Genomic DNA, 23,900 nt, shown 5'->3' on the forward strand with positions numbered 1-23,900 from the left:
GGCATGAGACGGAGTGAAAGGAGAGAACGGATGTGGGACAGTGCGAGTACTACATTTACCTTTAGCCCTGAGAACAGTCTTGACACTCTTGACAGAAGCCAGCTTTACCACAGGAGCCAGGCTCAACCCTAGATGAATGAAGCTCTGCCTGTGAACCAGAGTGTCTCGTGGGCAAAAACCAAATCTCTCCGAACGCTCCCACTTACTCTGAATATGTGGCTCTGCAAAGCCACTTTTGTGAGTCAAAACATACTTGTTTGTCAAAACCGCAGCTTCAGAGACAGTCATCACTTTTCGTTCATGAATATATGTGGCTATTGAATCAGGGATTGTATCCTTAAATTGCTCTAGGATAATCAGATCACACAGCCCCTGGAAAGTCTTAACTGCAGAGGCAGAACACCAGCGATTAAACTGTAAACTCAACATGAGTCTGTTTATCAGCCCTTTTTAAAGTTCTAAATTGTTGGCGGTAAGCCTCAGGAACCAATTTGTAAATCTGTAACACAACCATTTTAACCTTAGCATAGCTGATGCTGTCGGCTACACTAAGAGCTGAATATGCTTCCTGCACCTTACCAGTCAACACACACTGCAACATTAAAGCGCAGAATCAGAATCAGAATCAGGCCAACTAGTTTCAGCAACACACTCAAAAAACAACAAAAAATGTCTCAGGGTCCTTCTCATAAAATTTTGGCAACAGCCGTACGTTTCCAACAATATCAAAAGTGTCCGGGGCATGACCAAGAGAGGAGCGACCCCTAGATAAATCAGGGTCACCTTCCCTAAGCAAACTCCCCCGAGAGCTTTCCATCCCTAACCAATTCCAGCCGCTCTTGTTGCAGCTTGATTTCAACGCTTCAAATCCTGTTTAAATTCCAATTCCTTTTCATACTTAACACGATCATGCTCTTCTAGCTTAGTACAATCATACTCTAGCTTAACACGATCATGCTGTTCTAGCTTCTTAGAACTACCCCTCCCGGATCCAGGAGAACTGTCATCAACTACACTAATTAGCATAACGCAACGGACAAAAAATCTTACTAGAAAATATTCATGAAATCACAAGTGAAATATAGTGAAACACAGCTTAGCCTTTTGTTAATCACCCTGTCATCTCAGATTTTGAAATTATGCTTTACAGCCAAAGCAAGACAAGCATTTGTGTAAGTTTATCGATAGCCTAGCATAACATTATGTCCATCTAGCAGCAGGCAGCTTGGTCACGAAAATCAGAAAAGCAATCAAATTAAATCGTTTACCTTTGATGAGCTTCGGATGTTTTCATTCACGAGACTCCCAGTTAGACAGCAAATGCTCCGTTTGTTCTTCAAGTTTTGTTGAGAAATCCAACGGAAATTGCGAGAACGCCGAAAAATATTCCAAATTAGATCCATAATATCGACAGAAACATGGCAAATGTTTTTTATAATAAATACTCAATGTGTTTTTCAAATATCTATTTGTTAATATATCAACCAGGACAATTGGCTTCTTAGTAGTAGCGAGAGGAGCAATGGCCGCCTTTGTCTATTACGCACAAATCACTCTGAGAGCCACCAGCTGACCACTGACGCAATGTTGTCGTTCACGCTCATTTTTCAAAATAAAAGCCTGAAACTATGTCTTGTGACTGTAGACACAGTAGGGAAGCCATAGAAAAAGGAATCAGGTTGATATCCCTTTTCTATGCTCAATAGGGAGGCATAGGAACGCAGAGGTTTCAAAATAAGAGTCACTTCCTGATTGGATTTTTCTCAGAAAATATTGTGTGTTTACTATCCTAAGCTGTCAATTATATGCATATTCTATCATCTTGTCCTGAGAAATAGCCCGTTTACTTTGAGGACGTTATTTTTCCAAAAATTCAAATACTGCCCCCTAGTCTCAAGAGGCTAGCTTAGTACAATCATACTCTAGCTTAACACGATCATGCTCTTCTAGCTTAGTACAATCATACTCTAGCTTAACACGATCATGCTCTTCTAGCTTAGTACAATCATACTCTAGCTTAACCTCTTTGTTTGACATCATGGGAAAATGAAAAGAAATCAGCCAAGACCTCAGAGAAAAAATTGTAGACCTTCACAAGTCTGGTTCATCCTTGGGAGCAATTTCCAAACACCAGAAGGTACCACGTTCATCTGTACAAACAATAGTATGCAAGTATAAACACCATGGGACCATGTAGCCGTCATACTGCTCAGGAAGGAGACGCCTAGAGATGAACGTACTTTGGTGCAACAAGTGCAAATCAATCTCAGAACAACAGCAAAGGGCCTGAAGATGCTGGAGGAAACAGGTACAAACTAATCTATATCCACAGTAAAACGAGTCCTATATCGATATAACCTGAACTTTTGGAGAAATGTCCTCTGGTCTGATGAAACAAAAATAGAACTGTTTGGCCATAATGACCATCGTTATGTTAGGAGGAAAAAGGGAGAGGCTTGCAAGCAGAAGAACACCATCCGAACCGTGAACCTCGGGGGTGGCAGCATCATGTTGTGGGGGTGCTTTGCTGCAGGAGGGACTGGTGCACTTCACAAAATAGATGGCAACATGAGGAAGGAAAATGATGTGGAAAGCAACATTGAAAGCAACATCTCGAGACATCGGTCAGGAAGTTAAAGCTAGGTCGCAAATGGGTCTTCCAAATTGACAATGACCCCCAGCATACTTCCAAAGTTGTGGCAAAATGGCTTAAGAACAACAAAGTCAAGGTATTAGAGTGGCCATCACAAAGCCCTGACCTCAATCCTATTGAATATTTGTGGGCAGAACTGAAAAAGCGTGTGCGAGCAAGGAGGCCTTACAATCCTGACTCAGTTACACCAGCTCTGTCAGGAGGAATGGGCCAAAATTCACCCAACTTATTGTGGGAAGCTTGTGGAAGGCTACCCGAAAAGTTTGACCCAAGTTAAAGAATTTAAAGGCAATGCTACCAAATACTACTTGAGTGTATGTAAACTTCTGACCCACTGGGAATGTGATGAAAGAAATAAAAGCTGAAATAAATCATTCTCTCTCTGACATTTCACATTCTTAAAATAAAGTGGTGATCCTAACTGACCTAAGACAGGGAATGTTAACTAGGATTAAATGTCAGGAATTGTGAAAAACTGAGTTTAAATGTATTTGGCTGAGGTGTACATTGGGACAAAAAAGTATTTAGTCAGCCACCAATTGTGCAAGTATTCCTACTTAAGATGAGAGAGGCCTGTAATTTTCATCATAGGTACACTTCAAATATGACAGACAAAATTAGAAAAAAAAATCCAGAAAATCACATTGTAGGATTTTTAATGAATTTATTTGCAAATTATGGTGGAAAATAAGTATTTGGTCACCTACAAACAAGCAAGATTTCTGGCTCTCACAGACCTGTAATTTCTTCTTTAAGAGGCTCCTCTGTCCACTCGTTACCTGTATTAATGGCACCTGTTTGAACTTGTTATCAGTATAAAAGACACCTGTCCACAACCTCAAACAGTCACACTCCAAACTCCACTATGGCCAAGACCAAAGAGCTGTTAAAGGACACCAGAAACAAAATTGTAGACCTTGTAGACCACCAGGCTGGGAAGATTGAATCTGCAATAGGTAAGCAGCTTGGTTTGAAGAAATCAAATGTGGGAGCAATTATTAGGAAATGGAAGACATACAAGACCACTGATAATCTCCCTCGAACTGGGGCTCCACGCAAGATCTCACCCTGTGGGGTCAAAATGATCACAAGAACGGTGAGCAAAAGTCCCAGAACCACATGGGGGGACCTAGTGACCTAATGACCTGCAGAGAGCTGGGACCAAAGTAACAAAGCCTACCATCAGTAACACACTACGCCGCCAGGGACTCAAATCCTGCAGTGCCAGACGTGTCCCCCTGCTTAAGCCAGTACATGTCAAGGCCCGTCTGAAGTTTGCTAGAGAGCATTTGGATGATCCAGAAGAAGATTGGGAGAATTTCATGTGGTCAGATGAAACCAAAATATAACTTTTTGGTAAAAGCTCAACTCGTCGTGTTTGGAGGACAAAGAATGCTGAGTTGCATCCAAAGAACACCATACCTACTGTGAAGCATGGGGGTGGAAACATCATGCTTTGGGGCTGTTTTTCTGCAAAGGGACCAGGACGACTGATCAGTGTAAAGTAAAGAATGAATGGGGCCATGTATCGTGAGATTTTGAGTGAAAACCTCCTTCCATCAGCAAGGGCATTGAAGATGAAACGTGGCTGGGTCTTTCAGCGTGACAATGATCCCAAACACACCGCCCGGGCAACGAAGGAGTGGCTTCGTAAGAAGCATTTCAAGGTCCTGGAGTGACCTAGCCAGTCTCCAGATCTCAACCCCATAGAAAATCTTTGGAGGGAGTTGAAAGTCTGTGTTGCCCAGCAACAGCCCCAAAACATCACTGCTCTAGAAGAGATCTGCATTGAGGAATGGGCTAAAATACCAGCAACAGTGTGTGAAAAGACTTACAGAAAACATTTGACCTCTGTCATTTCCAACATAGGGTATATAACAAAGTATTGAGATAAACTTTTGTTATTGACCAAATACTTATTTTCCACCATAATATGCTAATAAATTCATTAAAAATCCTACAATGTGATTTTCTGGATATTTTTTCTCATTTTGTCTGTCATAGTTGAAGTGTACCTATGATGAAAATGACAGGCCTCTCTCATCTTTTTAAGTGGGAGAACTTGCACAATTGGTGGCTGACTAAATACTTGTTGCCCCACTGTAAATACTTTTACTAAGAGTATTAGTATATTAGTAATTGACTGACCAGGTCTCTCCAGATCTCCCAACAATGCTATTTATAGGGTTCATTTTACATTAATGTTATGGTTTTTCAGCCATTCCTGAACCCGAGACCAGAAACAGGCTACCTTAGGGCAATACCAGAACAAATGGTCTATTTATTCTATAGTCTCGCAGAAAAATCTGTAGAGATGCGATGATTGTATGCCCCAAATATTCAAAATGTTGTTGGTGGCAAGAATTCTGTACAATAATTTTTGATGAAAAGCACAGTCTTGAGTTTTGCGTTGTTTTATATATCAACTCATACACACTGTGCCATGGAATTGGTAAATAAAAAATATCTTCCCAGCTATTTTGCAATCTGTATGGCACAGCTTTCAACATCCTGGTCAAATGAAACTGGTTTACTTTCCTAAGAATGCTATTTTTGTTCCTCCGCCAGTGTTTATCCTTTATATTGGGCAAACAGACCAGTTCCCTACCTCCTCCCTCTGCCACCTGCCTCCTCCATTTTTGGAGTAGTGCTGTAATCCATTGGTTCTAATCTTGTATTGAGCAGACCTTCCCATACAATTCCGATAGCTCCATGAAATACATAACTCTACCATTACAATTTACAATATAATTTAAAAACAAAATACCCCTTAAAATATATTTTCCATAAATACAGTTATTTTATCAACCAGCACATTTGAATTCAACCATAATATTTGTTGTAATATTTGTTAAAAAACATTTCTGGGGGCTGAAATATAAATTTAAACCAGTTCTTCGTTGTTTGTAAAAGGGAGATACTTTGAACAAGGTGCCATTTTCAGTTAATCAAAAATTAGGTATGGCAATCTGTACAAAGGCAAGAAGCCAATTTTTAAACAAGGTATGAGCTTTTCTTAATCTACTTGAGAACCATTTTATATGTTATATTTAATGATCCCAGTTCATACAGTATTCATTATATAGATAGGTACGCTTTATCATGTCTGGTTTAGCATCCCAGATATTTTTTATTTGAAAAAACAAATCCTCAGGAGCAGGCAGCGCCATAAGTAAGTGAGTAAACTGAGATATGACTAAGGAGTTAATCTGTGCAATTTTCCATAAATAGAAAATGGTTGCAAGATCTTGGTATTATTAAATTTTTTTTAATTGAATTTTTTTGTGGAGAGCTCATTTACATATTTTGTGATATGAATACCAAGTATGTCTACTTCACCGTCAGGTCATTTTACAGGTAAACTGTAGGGTAATGTAAAAGTTGTGTTTTTTTACATAATACATAATATGGTACACTTATCTAGGTCCAAGAGGCATCTTAACATCAAAAAGTATTTTCGGCGAAAGCAAACGATGCTATTATCTGAGGATAGCACCTCCGTAAACAAAGAGAGAAAAGCATATTTCAACCCTGCAGGCGCGACACAAAACGCAGAAATAAAAATATATTTCAATAAATAAAAACAAACCGACCAAAACAAAACTGGACCGGCACAGACCTAAAAACAAAAGTACTATAATTTGATAGATTCCTAACAGCAAGTGTTTTACTGAGTCCTCTTTTAACATAATACATAATATGATACACTTATCTAGGTCCAAGAGGCATCTTAACAGCTTCTAGCCTCAAGCCATAAGACTCCTGAACATCTAGTCAAATGGCTACCCAAACTATTTGCATTGCCACTCTCTGTTGTCATCTATGCATAGTCACTTTAATTAACTCTACCTACATGTACATACTACCTCAACTACCTCAACTAACCATCCCCCTGTATATATTGTTATTTTTTACTGCTGCTCTTTAACTTCTTGGTGACAGGGGGCAGTATTTTCTCATCCGGATGAAATGCATGCCCAAATTCAACTGCCTGCTACTCATCCGCAGAAGATAAGATATGCATATTATGCATATTATTCAATTTGGATAGAAAACACTCTAAAGTTTCTAAAACTGTTTGAAACATGTCTGTGAGTATAACAGAACTTATTTAGCAGGCGAAACTTCGAAGAGAAACCATTCAAATTTGTTTTTTGAGGTCACTCTCTTTTCAATGGGTTTTCATTAGGAATCCAGATTTCTAATGGACCTTATTGCAGTTCCTACCACTTCCACTGGATGTCACGAGTCTTTAGACATTTGTTGAGGTTTTTCCTTTTTGTAATGAAGAAGTAACTCTGTTCAGAACAAGGGTCATTTGTCGTGTACTGTTAGATAGAGGCGCGTGACCAGAAAGCTAGCTACAGTTTGTTTCCCTCCTGTATTGAACACAGAGCATCCCGTCTTCAGTTTTATCGATTATTTACATAAAAAATACCTAAAGTTGTTTGAAATGTTTTGGCAAAGTTTACAGGTAACTTTTGAGATATTTTGTAGTCACGTTGCGCAAGTTGGAACCGGTGTTTTTCTGGATCAAACTCGCCAAATAAATGGACATTTTGGATATATATCCACGGAATTAATCGAACAAAATAACCATTTGTGATGTTTATGGGACATGATGGAGTGCCAACAGAAGAAGCTCGTCAAAGGTAAGGCATGAAATATATTTTTATTTCTGCGTTTTGTGTCGCGCCTGCAGGGTTGAAATATGCTTTTCTCTCTTTGTTTACGATGGTGCTATCCTCAGATAATAGCATCGTTTGCTTTCGCCGAAAATACTTTTTGAAATCTGACATGTTGGCTGGATTCACAATACATGTAGCTTTAATTTGGTATCTTACATGTGAGATTTAATGAAAGTTTGATTTTTATAGTAATTTATTTGAATTTGGCACTCTGCATTTTCCCTTGCTTTTGGCCAGGTGGGACGCTAGCGTCCCACATATCCCAGAGAGGTTAATTACTTTTTACTTTTATCTCTTATTCTTATCCATATTTTGTTTAACTACACTGTCGGTTAGGGGCTCGTAAGTAAGCATTTCACTGTAAGGGATTTGCTGAACCTATATTGTACTGGAGAAAGTCTGGTATAAATGATTTTGTTTTAGTTAAGAACAAGTTGTCCTCCAGTAGACTTTGATTCAAGTTAGATGGTGATCTGATCTTATTATGTCTCCTATCAATACTTTTTTTAACATTTGATGCAAGAAAGAAAGAGACAAGAAAGTAGTCAAGACGACTAGTTTGATCAAGTATCCTCCATGTACCGTATATCTCACTAAGTCAGGGTTTTTTAGTTTCCAAATATCCACTATTTCTAATGTGTCCATAATATTTGTGATCTCCTTACGGGCATGTTGATGATAGTTTGTAGAGTGATTTCCTTTACAGTCCATTGAGGTACCTAACACTGTGTTATAGTCTTCAACCATAATGATTTGATTGTGCAAGTTCAATAGATTGGTCAAAATGTTTTAGAAGAAGTGTGGATCATCCTAATTTGGACCATATAGATTAATGAGCCAAATCTGTTTTTCATCAACATTCATAATCAAAAGTAAGTGATTCGTGTTTGGCTGCCAGATGTATAGGTGTCCCCATAGTATTTCAATTGATAATCATGATCATTATTTTAGCGATCCATGGTAGACGTCCCTCCTAATAAAAATGCCCCCCATCCTGCTGATTTAAGCTGCTGAACAGTATTTGCACTTGAGATGCATTTATGGATGAGAAAATTAACTTGCCATTTCTAAAAAGTTTAGAACAGTTGGGAAATGAAGGTTAAGGTTAGATTAGCAGTGTGATTAAGGTTAGGTTTAAAATGACATTTTAAGAAGAAAAATTGTAGAACTAGGCTAAATAAATATTTACAGATGTTATTAGACAAAGACGACCAGAGCAACATATAGCAGGGAGTTCCAATATGATCATAAAACTACAGACGGGTTATATTGATCGCTGAGAATGACTGCCCTTCATTTATCGTATTAATCATCTCAGGGATCCTACTTGGAAAAAGTCACAGAGAAGCAATTTCTGGTTTTGCTCATCAATAACCAGTCGATAGACATGAAATCATAAAATTACACTAAAACTGTGTAGGAATCATTAAAGACTTCATAATAACAACCAAAGTGTTAAAAGGAGCGGAGTTGTTCTTTAATAGCTGGCTTTTACATGGTGGCTGAAAGGGTCCCTCTTTCAAACCTGTCAATTGACAGTGGTCAAGTCTGGGAAAACCTAGCCATTAGCCAATCAGATCCAATACTACCCTTCAAAGACTGCTTCAAAATAGCCAGGATGCTAGACAGTGAACGGTTGGCACCACGAACTGCCATACAAGTTATTTTAACACAGCACTTGTTTGACTATACAAACATTTTGATTAGATTTTCTGAATGAAGACAGAGACCCTGGAACCTTTAAATCTGATAAGCTGTTTAGCAGTACCATGGCTCAGAAATAGTAATCCTGGTAACGCTAAGAAGTACTAGGAAAAGCTTGCCCCTGACCTCAGTGGAAACCTCAGTAAAGAGGCGTACTTAGGGGTCAAAGGTTCAGGCCATCCAAAACAGCCTCTGAAAGTGATACAACTTTTACTAATGCGCCTTCAGTTTCGTCTCGGTCGTCTTTGTAGTTTTATCAGATGGCGGAATTATGATTTTACACAAACCTCAGAAAACCATGTCTGTTTTGGTTAAGTTGAACCTTACAGGTCCTTTGGTTGGCCTCAGCGATGACCCCATGGCAGGGTCAAGGTCTTTTCCTCTGGGGATCTCAGCTGTTATTGTTTCTTCCTCATCTATTATGTTTTATTAGAAGGAGAGCTGTAGAGCAAGGAAGAGAAAAAACAAGTACCTGGTGACTCAGACCTCAAACATTTCCTTTTCTCCCACTCAGCCAGTTGTACACAGAGACATCACTCAACAGGGCCAGTCAAAGCCTCAATAACAGTTGCATAAATTGCCTATTCCCAATAGCTATTCACATAAAAGAAAGAGGTCTGTAAATATGGCTGAATTTAAACAGTGTAGTTATTCCCTCCACAAGGCAATCAAACAAGCGAAATGCCTGTGCAGGGACAAGGTGGAGTCTCAATTCAACGTCTCAGACACGAGACGTATGTGGCAGGGTCTACAGGAAATCACAGACTGCAAAAACAAAAACAGCCACGTCACAGACACCGACGTCACGCTTCCAGACAAACTAAACACCTTTGCCCACTTTGAGGATAATACAGTGCCACCGTCGCGGCTCACTAACAAAGACTGCGCCCCCCCCCTTCTCCTTCTCCTTTTCCGTGTCTGACATGAGTAAAACATTTAAACTTGTTAACCCTTGCATGGCTGCTGGCCTGGACGGCATCCCTAGCTGTGTCCTCAGAGCATGTGCAGACCAGCTGGCTGGTGTGTTTACGGACATTCAATCGCTCCCTATCCCAGTCTGTTGTCCCCACATGCTTCAAGATGGCTACCATTGTTTCTGTACCCAAGAAGGCAAAGATAGGGCCTCCCGGGTGGCGCAGTGGTTAAGGGCGCTGTACTGCAGCGCCAGCTGTGCCATCAGAGTCCCTGGGTTCGCGCCCAGGCTCTGTCAAAACCGGCCACGACCGGGAGGTCCGTGGGGCGACGCACAATTGGCCTAGCGTCGCCCGGGTTAGGGAGGGCTTGGTCAGTAGGGGTGTCCTTGTCTCATCGCGCACCAGCGACTCCTGTGGCGGGCTGGGCGCAGTGTGCGCTAACCAAGGTGGCCAGGTGCACGGTGTTTCCTCCGGCGCATTGGTGCGGCTGGCTTCCGGGTTGGTTGGTTGTGTATCGGAGGACGCATGACTTTCAACCTTCGTCTCTCCCGAGCCCGTACGGGAGTTGTAGCGATGAGACAAGATAGTAGCTACTACAACAATTGGATACTACGAAATTGGGGAGAAAAAGGGGTAAAATTAAAAAAAATAAAAATAAAAAAAAAGAATGTAAATTATTACATCCCCGTAGGTAGCACTCACTTCTGTCATCATGAAGTGCTTTGAGAGGTTAATCAAGGATATATATCACTGCTACCTTACCGGCCACCCTAGACCCATTTCAGTTTGCATACCGCCCCAACAGGTCCACAGATGTCACAATCGCCATCACACTGCACACTGCCCTATCCCTTCTGGGCAACAATAATACCTATGTAAGAATGCTGTTCATTGACTATAGCTCAGCATTGAACACCAGAGTACCCTCCAAACTCATCATCAAGCTGGAGGCCCTGGGTCTCAACCTCGCCCTGTGCAACTGGGTCTTGGACTTTCTGACGGGTGGTGAAGTTAGGAAACAACAATATATTATATTATATTAATATGTATAGCCTTAGAAATAAGATTCATGAAATCAATACCTGATCAATAACATCAATAACATCAGATAACATTCATATATTAGCCATTTCTGAGACTCACTTATATAATTAATTTGATGATACAGCAGTAGCAATACAAGGATATAACGTCTATAGAAGAAACAGAAATGCTTATGGGTGAGGTGTTGCTGTATATATTCAGAGCCACATCCCTGTAATGCTTAGATAAGATCTTATGTCAAGTGTTATTGAAGTGTTGTGGTTGCAGGTTCACTTGGCACGTCTAAAGCATTTTCTTTTGGGGTGTTGCTATAGGCCACCAAATGCTAACAGTCAGTATCTAAATAATATGTGTAAAATGCTTGATAGTGTATGTGATGTAAACAAAGAGGTCTACTTTATTGGGGAACTGCATTTTGACTGGTGTTCATCAAGCTGTCTGTTCAAGAGGAAGCTTCTCACTGTAACCAGTGCATGTAATCTGGTTCAGGTTATTAATCAACCTACCAGGGTATTTACAAACACTACAGGAACAAGATCATCCACATGTATCAATTACATTTGTATTATATTTTTATTAATAAGAACACATTCTTATTTTAAACTGCCTTGTCCAACTGTATGATTTGATAGAGCAGTCTGACTGAGTGATGGTAGGCAGCAGCAGGCTCGTTAGCATTCATTCAAACAGCACTTGTGTGTTTGCCAGCAGCTGTTTATGACTTCAAGCCTATCAACTCCCAAGATTAGGCTGGTGTAACCAATGTGAAATGGCTAGCTAGTTAGAGCGGTGCGCGCTAATAACGTTTCAAACGTCACTCACTCTGAGACTTGGAGTGGTTGTTCCCCTTGCTCTGCATGGGTAACGCTGCTTCGAGGGTGGCTGTTGTCGTTGTGTTCCTGTTTCGAGCCCAGGTAGGAGCGAGGAGAGGGACGGAAGCTATACTTTTACACTGGCAATACTAAAGTGCCTATAAGAACAGCCAATAGTCAAAGGTTAATGAAATACAAATGGTATAGAGAGAAATAGCCCTATAATTCCTATAATAACTACAACCTAAAACTTATTACCTGGGAATATTGAACCACCAGCTTTCATATGTTCTCATGTTCTGAGCAAGGAACTTAAACGTTAGCTTTCTTACATGGCACATATTACACTTTTACTGTCACAGTTTTCTGTATGTGAAAGAGAGTCAGACCAAAATGCGGCGTGGCTATTTCGATCCATGTTTAATGAAACTGAAGCAACACGAATCCAATATAAAACTACAAAACAATAAACGTAACGAAAACCGAAACAGCCTAATACTGGTGCACATACACACAGAACAAGGACATCAAGACACTAAGGACAATCACCCACAAAACCCAACACCAAACAGGCTACCTAAATATGGTTCCCAATCAGAGACAATGACGAACACCTGCTTCTGATTGAGAACCATATCAGGCCAAACATAGAACTAGACAAACTAGACATGTAACATAGAATGCCCACCCAGCTCACACCCTGACCAACCAAAACATAGAAACATACAAAGCAAACTATGGTCAGGGTGTGACATTTACTTTCTTCTCCAACACTTTGTTTTTGCATTATTTAAACCAAATTGAACATGTTTCATTATTTATTTGAGGCTAAATTCATTTTAGTGCTGTATTATATTAAGTTAAAATAAGTGTTCATTCAGTATTGTTGTAATTGTCATTATTACAAATAAAAAATAAAAAATTGTCCGATTAATTGTTATCTGCTTTTTTTGGTCCTCCAATAATCGGCATCGGCGTTGAAAAATCATAATCGGTCGACCTCTAGTTACAACCTTATTCTAAAATGTATTAAATTGTTTTTTTCCCCTCATCAATCTATACACAATACCCCATAATGACAAAGCAAAAACAGGTTTTTAGAATTTATAATAAAATAAAACCCGGAAATATTACATTTACATAAGTATTCAGACCCTTTACTCAGTACTTTGTTGAAGCACCTTTGGCAGCAATTACAGCCTCGAGTCTTCTAGGGTATGACGCTACAAGCTTGGCACACCTGTATTTGGGGAGTTTTTCTCATTCTTCTCTGCAGATCCTCTCAAGCTCTGTCAGGTTGGATCGGGAGCGTTGCTGCACAGCTATTTTCATGTCTCTCCAGAGATGTTCGATCTGGTTAAAGTCCGGGCTCTGGCTGGGCCACTCAAAGACATTCAGAGACTTGTCCCGAAGCCACTCCTGCATTGTCTTGGATGTGTGCTTAGGGCTGTTGTCCTGTTGGAAGGTAAACCTTCACCTCAGTCTGAGATCCTGAGAGTTTTGGAGCAGGTTTTCATTAAGTGTTTCTGTACTTTGCTCCGTTCATCCGTGCCTTGATCCTGACTTGTCTCCCCGTCCTTGCCGTTGAAAACAGCATGATTCTGCCACCACCATGCTTCACCGTAGGGATGGTGCCAGGTTTCCTCCAGATGTGACGCTTGGCGTTCTAGCCAAAGAGTTCAATCTAGGTTTTATCAGACCGGAGAATCTTGTTTCTCATGGTCTGAGAGTATTTAGGTGCCGTCATGTGCCATTTACTGAGGAGTGGCTTCTGTCTGGCCACTCTACCATAAAGGCCTGATTGGTGGAGTGCTGCAGAGACGTTTGTCTCTCTGGAAGGTTCTCCCATCTCCACAGAGGAACCCTAAAGCTCTGTCAGAGGGACCAATGGATTATTTTTTACCTCCCTGACCAAGATTGCTCAGTTTGGCTGGGCGGCCAGCTCCAGGAAGATTGGTGATTCCAAACCTCTTCCAGTTAAGAATTATGGAAACCACTGTGTTCTTTGAGACCTTAAATTCTGCAGAAATGCTTTGGTACCCTTCCCCAGATATGTGCCTCGACACAATCCTGTCTCGAAGCTCTACGGACAATTCCTTCGAACTAATGGCTTGGTTTTTGCTCTGACATGCACTGTCAACTGTGGGACCTTATATAGACAGGTGTGTTCCTTTCCAAATCATGTTCAATCAATTGAACTTACCACAGGTGAACTCAAGTTGTAGAAACATCTCAAGGATGATCAATGGAAACAGGATGTACCTGAACTCAAGTTTGAGTCTCATAGCAAAGGGTCTGAATACTTATGTAAAAAAGCTATTCCTGTTTTTAAAAATTCATAGATTTGCACAAAATTCTAAAAACCTGTTTTCGCTTTATGAGGTATTGTGTGTAGATTGTTGAGTTTTTAAAATGTATTTGATACATTTTATAATAAGGCTGTAATGTAACAAAATGTGGAAAAAGTGTCTGAATGCTTCCCGAAGGCACTGTATTTATTTTTTATTTATTTATGTAATTCTGTTCTTGTCTATTAATGTTCTGTATTATGTCATGTTTCATGTTTTATGTGAACCCCAGGAAGAGGAGCTGATGCTTTTGCAACAGCTAATGGGGATCCTAATAAAATAGCAATACCAAACTCATATTCATTACTTGCCATTCCAAATAAAGTGAAATATTTTTTTCTTAAATCATTTAAAAGCCAAATTCTTCGGCGTAGGCAGGGCCGTAAGTAAATAGGTAAACTGGGATATGACTAAGTAATTAATCAGGGGGATTTTTCTACAAATAGACAGATATTTACTTTTCCATCGTAGCAAGATCCCATCTATTCTTGCAAACTTTCTGTAAAAATGTGTTGTAGTATGTTCCTTTATTTCTTTAGGTACATGAATACCGAGTATGTCCACTTCACTGTCAGACCATTTTATCGGTAAACTACATGGTTATGGTTTGATTGTAATCCAGATAGGCTGTGCAGGGATCCATATTGCGGATTTAAGAGGAAATTTGAGTGGTCAGGCCGACAGTGGACAACACTGTTTAACTTCTCAACAGTATAATACTTTCTGAGAAGTAGCCATTATTTACTATTTTACACCTGGAGTTACTATGCATAACTTTGACCCATTGTATAAGAGATTCTCCAAAATTAAAATAGTCCAGGCATTTATATCTAAATTCTAGACATACTTTATCAAAAGCCTTTTCAAAATCTGGTATGAATACCAGACCTGGTGACCTAGTTTTTTTTTATAGTGTTCTATTGTTTCATGTACTTGTCTATATCATCTTCCATGTAAAACAATCTATCTGATCAGGATGAATAATATTCAACCACACCTTTTTAATCCTGCTTCACAACACTGCTTCACAACACTGCTTCACAACACTGCTTCACAACACTGCTTCACAACTCTGCTTCACAACACTGCTTCACAACACTGCTTCACAACTCTGCTTCACAACACTGCTTCACAACTCTTTTTCACAACACTGCTTCACAACACTGCTTCACAACACTGCTTCACAACACTGCTTCACAACACTGCTTCACAACACTGCTTCACAACACTGCTTCACAACACTGCTTCACAGCACTGCTTCACAACACTGCTTCACAACTCTGAATTGTAAGGGGCCTCCAGCTTTTTGAATTGACTGGATCTTTATACTTACCACATGGATCCTGTTTCAGTGATAGTGAAATCAAACCTGCTTGCTATGTCCATGATAGTTTACCATTTTTATAGGAGTGGTTAAAACATAGTGGATCTTTGCGTTGATCAATGATCCTGAGTGGTGCAGCGGTCTACGGCACTGCATCTCAGTGCAGGAGGTGTCACTACAGTCCCTGGTTCAAATCCAGGCTGTATAACATCTTTGGCCCAGCGTTGTCCAGGGCAGGCCGTCATTGTAAAGAAGAATTTGTTCTGAACTGGCTTGCCTAGTTAAATAAAAAATGTTTTTTTTAAAGTTTCATATACCTCAACTGGTATGCCATCCAGCCCTGGAGTTTTCCCTGGCATAAAGACTGTAATTGCATCAAGAAGTTCCTCCTATACAATTTGGCCCTCACACAAGTATTTCTGTACAGATGTTGATTTTACACTATTAGTAATAGAAAACTCCTTACAGTTAACATCAGTTAGTGGAAATGGAAGAGACTGAAAAGAGAACATATACTTACGATCCATTGGGGTACTTAGAACTGTATTATAATCTCCCAGCATAATAATAGAGTACAAGTCGTGGCCAAAAGTTTTGAGAATGACACAAAATAATCAATGCTTTGAGTTTGTCAGAATTTGTGGGTTTTTGTTTGTCCACCCGCCTCTTGAGGATTGACCACAAGTTATCAATGGGATTAAGGTCTGGGGAGTTTCCTGGCCATGCGCCCAAAATATCGATGTTTTGTTCCCCGAGCCACTTAGTTGTCACTTTTGCCTTATGGCAAGGTGCTCCATCATGCTGGAAAAGGCATTGTTCGTCACCAAACTGTTCCTGGATGGTTGGGAGAAGTTGCTCTCGGAGTATGTGTTGGTACCATTCTTTATTCATGGCTGTGTTCTTAGGCAAAATTGTGAGTGAGCCCTCTCCCTTGGCTGAGAAGCAACCCCACACATGAATGGCCTCAGGATGCTTTATTGACACAAGACTGATGGTAGCGCTCACCTTGTCTTCCCTGGACAAGCTTTTTTCTGGATGCCCCAAACAATTGGAAAGGGGATTCATCAGAAAAAATGACTTTACCCCAGTCCTCAGCAGTCCAATCCCTGTACGTTTTGCAGAATATCAGTCTGTCCCTGATGTTTTTCCTGGAGAGAAGTTGCTTCTTTGCTGCCCTTCTTGACACCAGGCCATCCTCCAAAGTCTTCAACTTACTGTGCGTGCAGATGCACTCACACCTGCCTGCTGCCATTCCTGAGCAAGCTCTGTACTGGTGGTGCCCCAATCCAGTAGCTGAATCAACTTTAGGAGACGGTCCTGGCTTTTTTTGGACTTTCTTGGGCGCCCTGAAGCCTTCTTCACAACAATTGAACCGCTCTCCTTGAAGTTCTTGATGATCCCATAAATGGTTGATTTAGGTGCAATCTTACTGGCAGCAATATCCTTGCCTGTGAAGCCCTTTTTGTGCAAAGCAATGATGGCGGCACGTGTTTCCTTGCAGGTAACCATGGTTGACAGAGGAAGAACAATGATTCCAAGCACCGCCCTCCTTTTGAAGCTTCCAGTCTGTTATTCAAACTCATGACAGAGAGATCTCCAGCCTTGTCCTCGTCAACACACACCTGTGTTAACGAGAGAATCACTGACATGATGTCAGCTGGTCCTTTTGTGGCAGGCCTGAAATGCATTGGAATTTTTTGGGGGGGGATTCTGTTCATTTGCATGGCAAAGAGTGGCTTTGTAATTAGTTGCAATTCATCTGATCACTCTTCATAACATTCTGGAGTATATGCAAATTGCCATTATACAAACTGAGGCAGCAAACTTTGTGAAAATTTATATTTGTGTCATTCTCAAAACTTTTGGCCACGACTGTAATTTGTTGCTTGTGAGCTCAATAGATGAGTAAATATTCTAGAAGAAGTGTTGGTCATCATTATTTGGACCATATAGATTAATTAACCACCTTTTTTCATCTTCCAATAGCATATTTAAAATGATCCACCTTCATTTGAGACTTAGCGGAAAGCACTATATACAGTAGATACAAACCAGTATTATTGCGTTATCAGTGTTGAGATTTTGTATGCTCTGTGTAATGTAGAGCTCATAGATCATAGGAGACCAATGTCTAATGCGGCCACAAATTAACACAGTTTCAGCATTTAGAACCAAGAAGGTTCCAGAGAAATTCCAGTGAGCAGAGTATGACATCTGCACAGTCAACAGAGAGATGGAAACCTCCTGTGTCAAATTAAATACTAGCTTTCAAGTGCATCACTGTACTCTACTCCATAATGTAGCCATAATGGCCCAGTAAAACGAATGGCCTGCAAGGTACTGTAGTGTATTTATCAAAATAAACATGACATCTATTGGTGATTGTATGTCCTGCCATCCCCTTCCTGTGTTCTCCCTATTCATGCAACAAGGCACCCTGAGCAGTAATACCCTGCATTACATTTGACCAGAGGCAGCTGAGTAACCTAGGGGGGTCATTTGTATTTAGTCTGGCAGTGTTGAAACCCCATTGTATAAAGCTCTCTGGGCCTGGCACTATGTAATTTAATGATGTCGAGATTGATGGAGTCTGTGAAAAAAGCGTGGGATCAATTTCATTAAGCCAGCTCAGGGGTAGTGTGCCGCTCTGGGAGGAGGAGGAGAAATGTGCTGCTAGGCTAGACATATACAGTGGTGTTGAAAGATGCATTCAAAATACACTTTTAAATAAAACATGGTAGACAAATAAAGGGAGAGAGATGTACATGAAGTAGATTATAAAAATGTGTTTAAAATATTTTTTTTAAATGACAAAACAATTGATCTGTACACCTTGGTATGTGATTTAGTGTGTTTGAGTTCATTACAAAATTACTCAATGTCATCACTATGGCAACACTAGCTGGAATCACTGAAGAGGAATCAGTTGCAGCCTATAAATAATGGGATTGATGCGTATGAATTAAATGATCCTGGATTTGTACATCGATGGCCATATATTGGGAACCCAATATATTGGGAACCCCTCCCCTCCCCTGCTCCTTGGTGCACAACCCTCCCCCACCACCTCTCATGTTGGCAATCTTACCAGGGCCCATCCCCATGTCACCGTGATCACTGACGGACGGAGTAGGTTGCATGTCGATATCACACTCCTGTGGAGGGAGGGAGAGAGGGAGAGAGAGAGAGAGAAAGAGAGAGAGAGAGAGAGAGAGAGAGAGAATGAATGAATCTCCAGCTCCATTGCTGGGAAGGAGGGATGACTGGGGGGAGAGAGAGGGATGGAGAGATGACTGAGAGGCATAGGGATGATAAACGTTACTATTCTCCACTCTATTTGTATTCTGTTTGGCAGTGGCGCGCGCACGCTCTAACACATACCAACAAACAAACTCTTCATTGAATGTTGACTAGCTCGCAGCCATCTAGCCACATGCCTGCTATGTTGGTGTATCCGTGTGGCCTGGGGCATTTTCACGCAGGGCAGATTGGGTCAGTGAGTTTCTGAAGGGTGTTACGTTGCAGCAGGCAAAGCTAGCTATGCGGAAGCTATGTTGAAAGTGTTATTTGTGGTCTGCACTTTTGTCACTGATGGACATGTTTCTAAATCTGACAGCACATACTGTGTAGAAGCACAGTGCCCATATATTAAATATAGGCTTCAGCCTGCCTTATATAACCACTGTATTCAACTGTAATGTGAAGCAGCATGACTAACTCGATCTCCTCCCTTTGTGACTCCAGGCTGAACCCAAAGAGCCGCACCAGTATCCCAATGAGGTATGGATGTCTTCTTCCCGCCCTTTCGTCACTAACCAATGACGCAAATCCATCACCAATAACACGACAGTTCAGTTATTGCATGAGGCAAGATGTGTCTGTGCAGTCACAATAACACATCACCATGCATCATTGTTGCAAGTACTTACCAGTTCCACATTATATATTTTATCACAGATGCCATCAAACTACAACCACTCGAGTGTAGTGGGAATTGTCATCATATAAAACCAACAAAGAACAACCAAATTCCAGCTGATGATTAGTTCCACTTGATGCCTGTATGTGGCCTGTCCAGTTTGCCTCACGTCCCTGCACTCAATACTGGATATAGCCACTTCATGCTGTCACTGTAGTCATTGTGGCTGTTGTTTGTGTGTCTCTCAGCCCAGCCTCACCGCGCTCCCCCTCCTGGCCGATGTTCTCTGCATCCTCCAGCCCCCAGCCGGCCTCCTCCACCTCCAGTGACTCCTCCCCCATCAGGTGTGTCACCACGACACGCCAACTCTGCCCACCACTCCAGCTTCGCTCGCACCTCCTTACCCACAATGCTAATTCTGGAGCTTTGCACTGCTGCACTCCCTCCTCTTCTCCCCCACCACCGTGCATGATAACTGACAGTTCCTGATCACTCTGAGGCTTAACCTTTCCACACTATCCTGCCAACTTGAACGGCACTGTACTAGCTCGGATTCATTATTTCCTTCCCAACAAGAATCCAGCAACTACGGCCGATGTGTAACCAGGCCCGCAAAGTACAGCTTGAGTCAGCTCAGTAGTGTGAAAATGGTGTTTATTAACGTGGGTCAAGGGCTCATCTTTGGTTAATGCACTTTACAGCCAGTCTATCAGGCTTCCAAAGGTTTCTATGCATGTAGCCAGGTAATTCAGATGAACTCCAGATTATAAATACCAGGAGTCGGGTCTAGACAGGTTTAGATTAACCTTGGGCCATTTTTTGGTAGCTGTGTAAATATCTGTCGGGAAATAAGTCTCCTGACGTTAACTCTTGCAGCCAGATTTATAGCATAATTCATTGCTGCATTTTGCTTTACAAGGACATAGTTTCTTGTCCAACTATATGAATGTATTTATATGGCCGATGATTATGGGGGGAAAAGTGAATTGTAGGCACACCGAGACTTTCCATACGGGAGCAATGATGATGTTATGAGACACTGACACAGTCGGTGCTTTACCTTTCATTGCTCCCAAGAGATAGTTAGGAGTGGAGGGACACTCAGTGCCCAATGTGATATTCTGGTGAGTTGGATTATAACATGTCATTCTCCCTCTCCCTTTTTAGTGTCCCAGGCAGGAAGGCTAGGGCCCTCTACGCCTGCAAGGCGGAGCACATCTCTGAGCTCTCGTTCATCGCAGGGACCGTCTTTGAAAATGGTGAGTATGGACCAGTGTGACTGTTATCTAAAAGACAAATGTGGGATGGTATTATTCTAAAACCTTACATTGATTGGTCAGAGGAGAAATTAACCGTGGGTTTTCGGCTGGCCTGCAATGTGAGTATTCCTCCCTCTTCTTCATCCTCCCTGGTACCAGTGTGTGGTGGTGGAGGAGCAGCAGCAAGGAGGCTTGCCTTTTTTTAATCTTCTACAGGGATGAATCTGATCCTAGCCAGGCTTCCAGGGTCCAGTGATCCACTCGTACCTTATCTTAATCGTCCCGCAACCACAGCCTTATTTACACTGACCCCCCCACTTGTTCTTATGAAAACCACATTCAAATAATATTAAAGCTAGCTGAGGAGGAGAAATGTGCATCTCACCAATTAGAATGACATTTACCGTAGACAGAGCTGCAATTTGAGCGAGTAGGGTTATAGATGAAAATCGTTCTTTTGATTTTATGAAATACACTGTGTGAATGTCAAAACCCAGTGTAGCCCGTCTTCACAGGTCTCTTAGTACCAGAAGGATTATAGTGTATATCTGGTTGTGTCCAGGGTCTTATGCTTAGGGAACAGCAGAGTTTAGCAGCGTGGGAATCAGCCACACACCCACCCAGGTTGCTGAGGTACAGGAAGAAAGATGAAAAAAATTATTGAATGAGGCCCTGGTCACAAGTAGTGCACTATATAGGGCAGGGGTTGGCAACAGGTGGCCCATGGGTCAAAACCAGCCCATGAGAGATTTTAGTTTTGGGGCAAAAAATAAAAATGAATTTAATTTAGTAAATCTGTTCACCAAGTATTCCTACAAATAAAAATGTATATGTGATCGTGTCTCAATGTAATCAAGGTATGAAATTGTTATTTTCAAATACAAATACATATGTTCCGGCCCCCCGACAAAAATTGTCCCGCGGTTGAATCTAGTTGCCTACCGCTGATATTGGGAATAGGGTCCCATTTGGGGCACACCCTAGGTCCATAGCTCTTGGGAGGGTTTGCCGAAGCCTTCCTAGCTACAGTTCCTAGCTACCAAAACAAGACTAGGGGATCTATTCAATCCGTATCGTGGAAATTCAACATTACAGTGTGATTGAAATTTAAAGGCAATGTTCCCACATTAGCGGTGACTGCATTCACGGCAAACGCTGCAGATGTCGGCTCAATAGGAAATTACTTTTACATTTCTGTAACTCTTCAGCGATACATATTGAATAGAGCCCTATGTTATTCAAGACCTAATCGAGAGTTTACACATTCATTTGTTTGCAAAAGTTCTCTTAACTCTGAGTAACCTGTCATTTATCAGTCGCTATATTTGATTTGTTCAAAATGTTTTTGAAAAAATATATATAGAAAACACAGGCTAAATGGACTGAGACATTTACAATTTGAATTACCCCTTTAAGTACTTTAAGTTGTCATTTCAATGACCCCTTATGTAAATTCTATCTATAGCCAGCCCGATATGGCTCTTCAGGTTTCACACATCATACTAGCTTGGGTTATTTCAGGAAGAGGGTGGCTTGGGGTCTCAGTGCTGCTAGGGGTCACAGTTGTACACTGGGGTCTTGTTCATCCTATACCGCCTTCACAAAAAGGTACGCAGCGGTGTGTGTTGCCCCATCTCCCGTTCTTCCCAAAGCCACCAGAGTGCAACCATCCCAGCTGTCAGTAGCCACTCACCATATGGATCTCTGCTTTCAAATGGGGACTATCTAAATGTCCTGTTGAATAACGCAAGGCAGTTAACTGTTGAGAACAGCTAAGCTATGTGCATCTGTCTCTGGTCCCTCAGTTCATCCCTCGAGGGAGCCTGGCTGGCTGGAAGGCATCCTAGACGGCAGGAAGGGCCTGATTCCAGAGAACTACGTGGAGTTTCTGTAGCCCTGGACCAGGACTGTACTGGACTGGGGAGACCACGCAGTTGCACTGTGCCCCTACAACATATTGGAAGAGTCTGGAGCACAGAGCGCTTCCTGCTGTGCATGGTCATGAACCTGGAATTCAGCAGCAGACTGATGTGTGTGCGTGCGTGCATGAGATGCATGAGATGCATTGAGTTGTTGCGACGTAGGCTCATTCCCATATTCAGACAGTCCTTGTGTCATTAAAATGCACTGCCACTTCTTTCAGCGTCTTCTATTATCAGTTGGGAGGGACTTCGGAAGACGTTTTAGTTTTGGGATACGAAAAGGGGAAAAGTTCACTCTGCAGCCCTACTTCTCTTCCAGTGTACAGTACGGTCTGTAGGAATGAAGATGATTGTGTAGGGAGCTTTCATCTCTAAATGATGGGGAGTGTTTTTCAGTGAATACTGCTATAAATGTGAGCACTTGCTGCCTTGCCCGGTATTCCCCTAGACAAGACAGAACACAACTGCTGTTTACCTACCTGCACATTATAGAGGTGGGAGCATCCTGAATGTCTTTACTCCCTGTTCGACAGATTTTGTAATAGCTCTTTTTTTTGCTCAGAACTACTAGGTGAAATTGTCTCGATAAACCTGGAAAGGAAGTTAACCGAACTGTTTTCATTTAGGACAATAACATTTTTTTCTTTCATTTCTTAACATGTATATAAATGGGGAGTGTTATGTGAAACTAGACTACTTTGTTCATATGTAAGCCTTGTATTTATAATAATTTTCAAAGATGAGATCCTGAACTGTATTCTTTTGGGGTGTAATAACATTTGTAAATACATGACATTTGATAAGATCACATTTTTTAACTAGCAAATTTTATATTTTGTATTGTAGCATACTAAGTTAATTTTAGCATCTCAGTTGCTAAATTTGTCGTAATTTGGTTCATGGCCATTGGGAGCCTTAATATTCTTTCTGATCAAATAAATCATGAACAAGGTTGTACAGAATTTCATGTATTAAAGATAAACAAACTGGCAGTGCTGTCCTAGTTTCTTCAAGTCTCGGTGCCTTGGATTTTATAGACCTGTTCTGAGTAATGCTAACCCTACTTCATACAACGGGTGGGTCTTATCATGAATGCTGAATGGTTAAAAAACACATTCCAGCCGGCGTCTACTCAACAAGTTACCACCAGCTAAATCTATGACGTTGAAATGCCTATTTACTCTGTTCCATCTGATTGTGCATACTGTCTCATCATCCCAGCCAGGCAATTTATATACTAGATCTACACTGTAAAAAGCATCTAGACATTATCACCCATTTCTTTTAGACAAGCATTTGATTTTCAGGAGATT

The 23,900-nt window shown here is 41.1% G+C and overlaps 1 protein-coding gene across 2 annotated transcripts in view; it reads left to right on the forward strand.

The window, feature by feature from the left end:
- The window catches only part of LOC139420812 (rho GTPase-activating protein 26-like), a 124,009-nt gene extending 100,430 nt beyond the window's left edge, over positions 1-23,579 (forward strand). Inside the window, exons 21-24 of one of the 2 annotated variants that reach the window (XM_071171106.1) lie at positions 19,232-19,267; positions 19,655-19,750; positions 20,574-20,665; positions 22,471-23,579. In XM_071171106.1, the coding sequence (XP_071027207.1) occupies positions 19,232-19,267; positions 19,655-19,750; positions 20,574-20,665; positions 22,471-22,559 (313 nt within the window). In that variant the 3' untranslated portion in view covers positions 22,560-23,579. The remainder of the gene's footprint in view (positions 1-19,231; positions 19,268-19,654; positions 19,751-20,573; positions 20,666-22,470) is intronic. The other variant, XM_071171107.1, reaches the window with a different exon arrangement.
- Positions 23,580-23,900: the final 321 nt, after the last annotated feature.

The sequence above is a fragment of the Oncorhynchus clarkii genome, chromosome 12 (genome assembly GCF_045791955.1).
Source record: "Oncorhynchus clarkii lewisi isolate Uvic-CL-2024 chromosome 12, UVic_Ocla_1.0, whole genome shotgun sequence".
Lineage (NCBI taxonomy): Eukaryota > Metazoa > Chordata > Actinopteri > Salmoniformes > Salmonidae > Oncorhynchus > Oncorhynchus clarkii.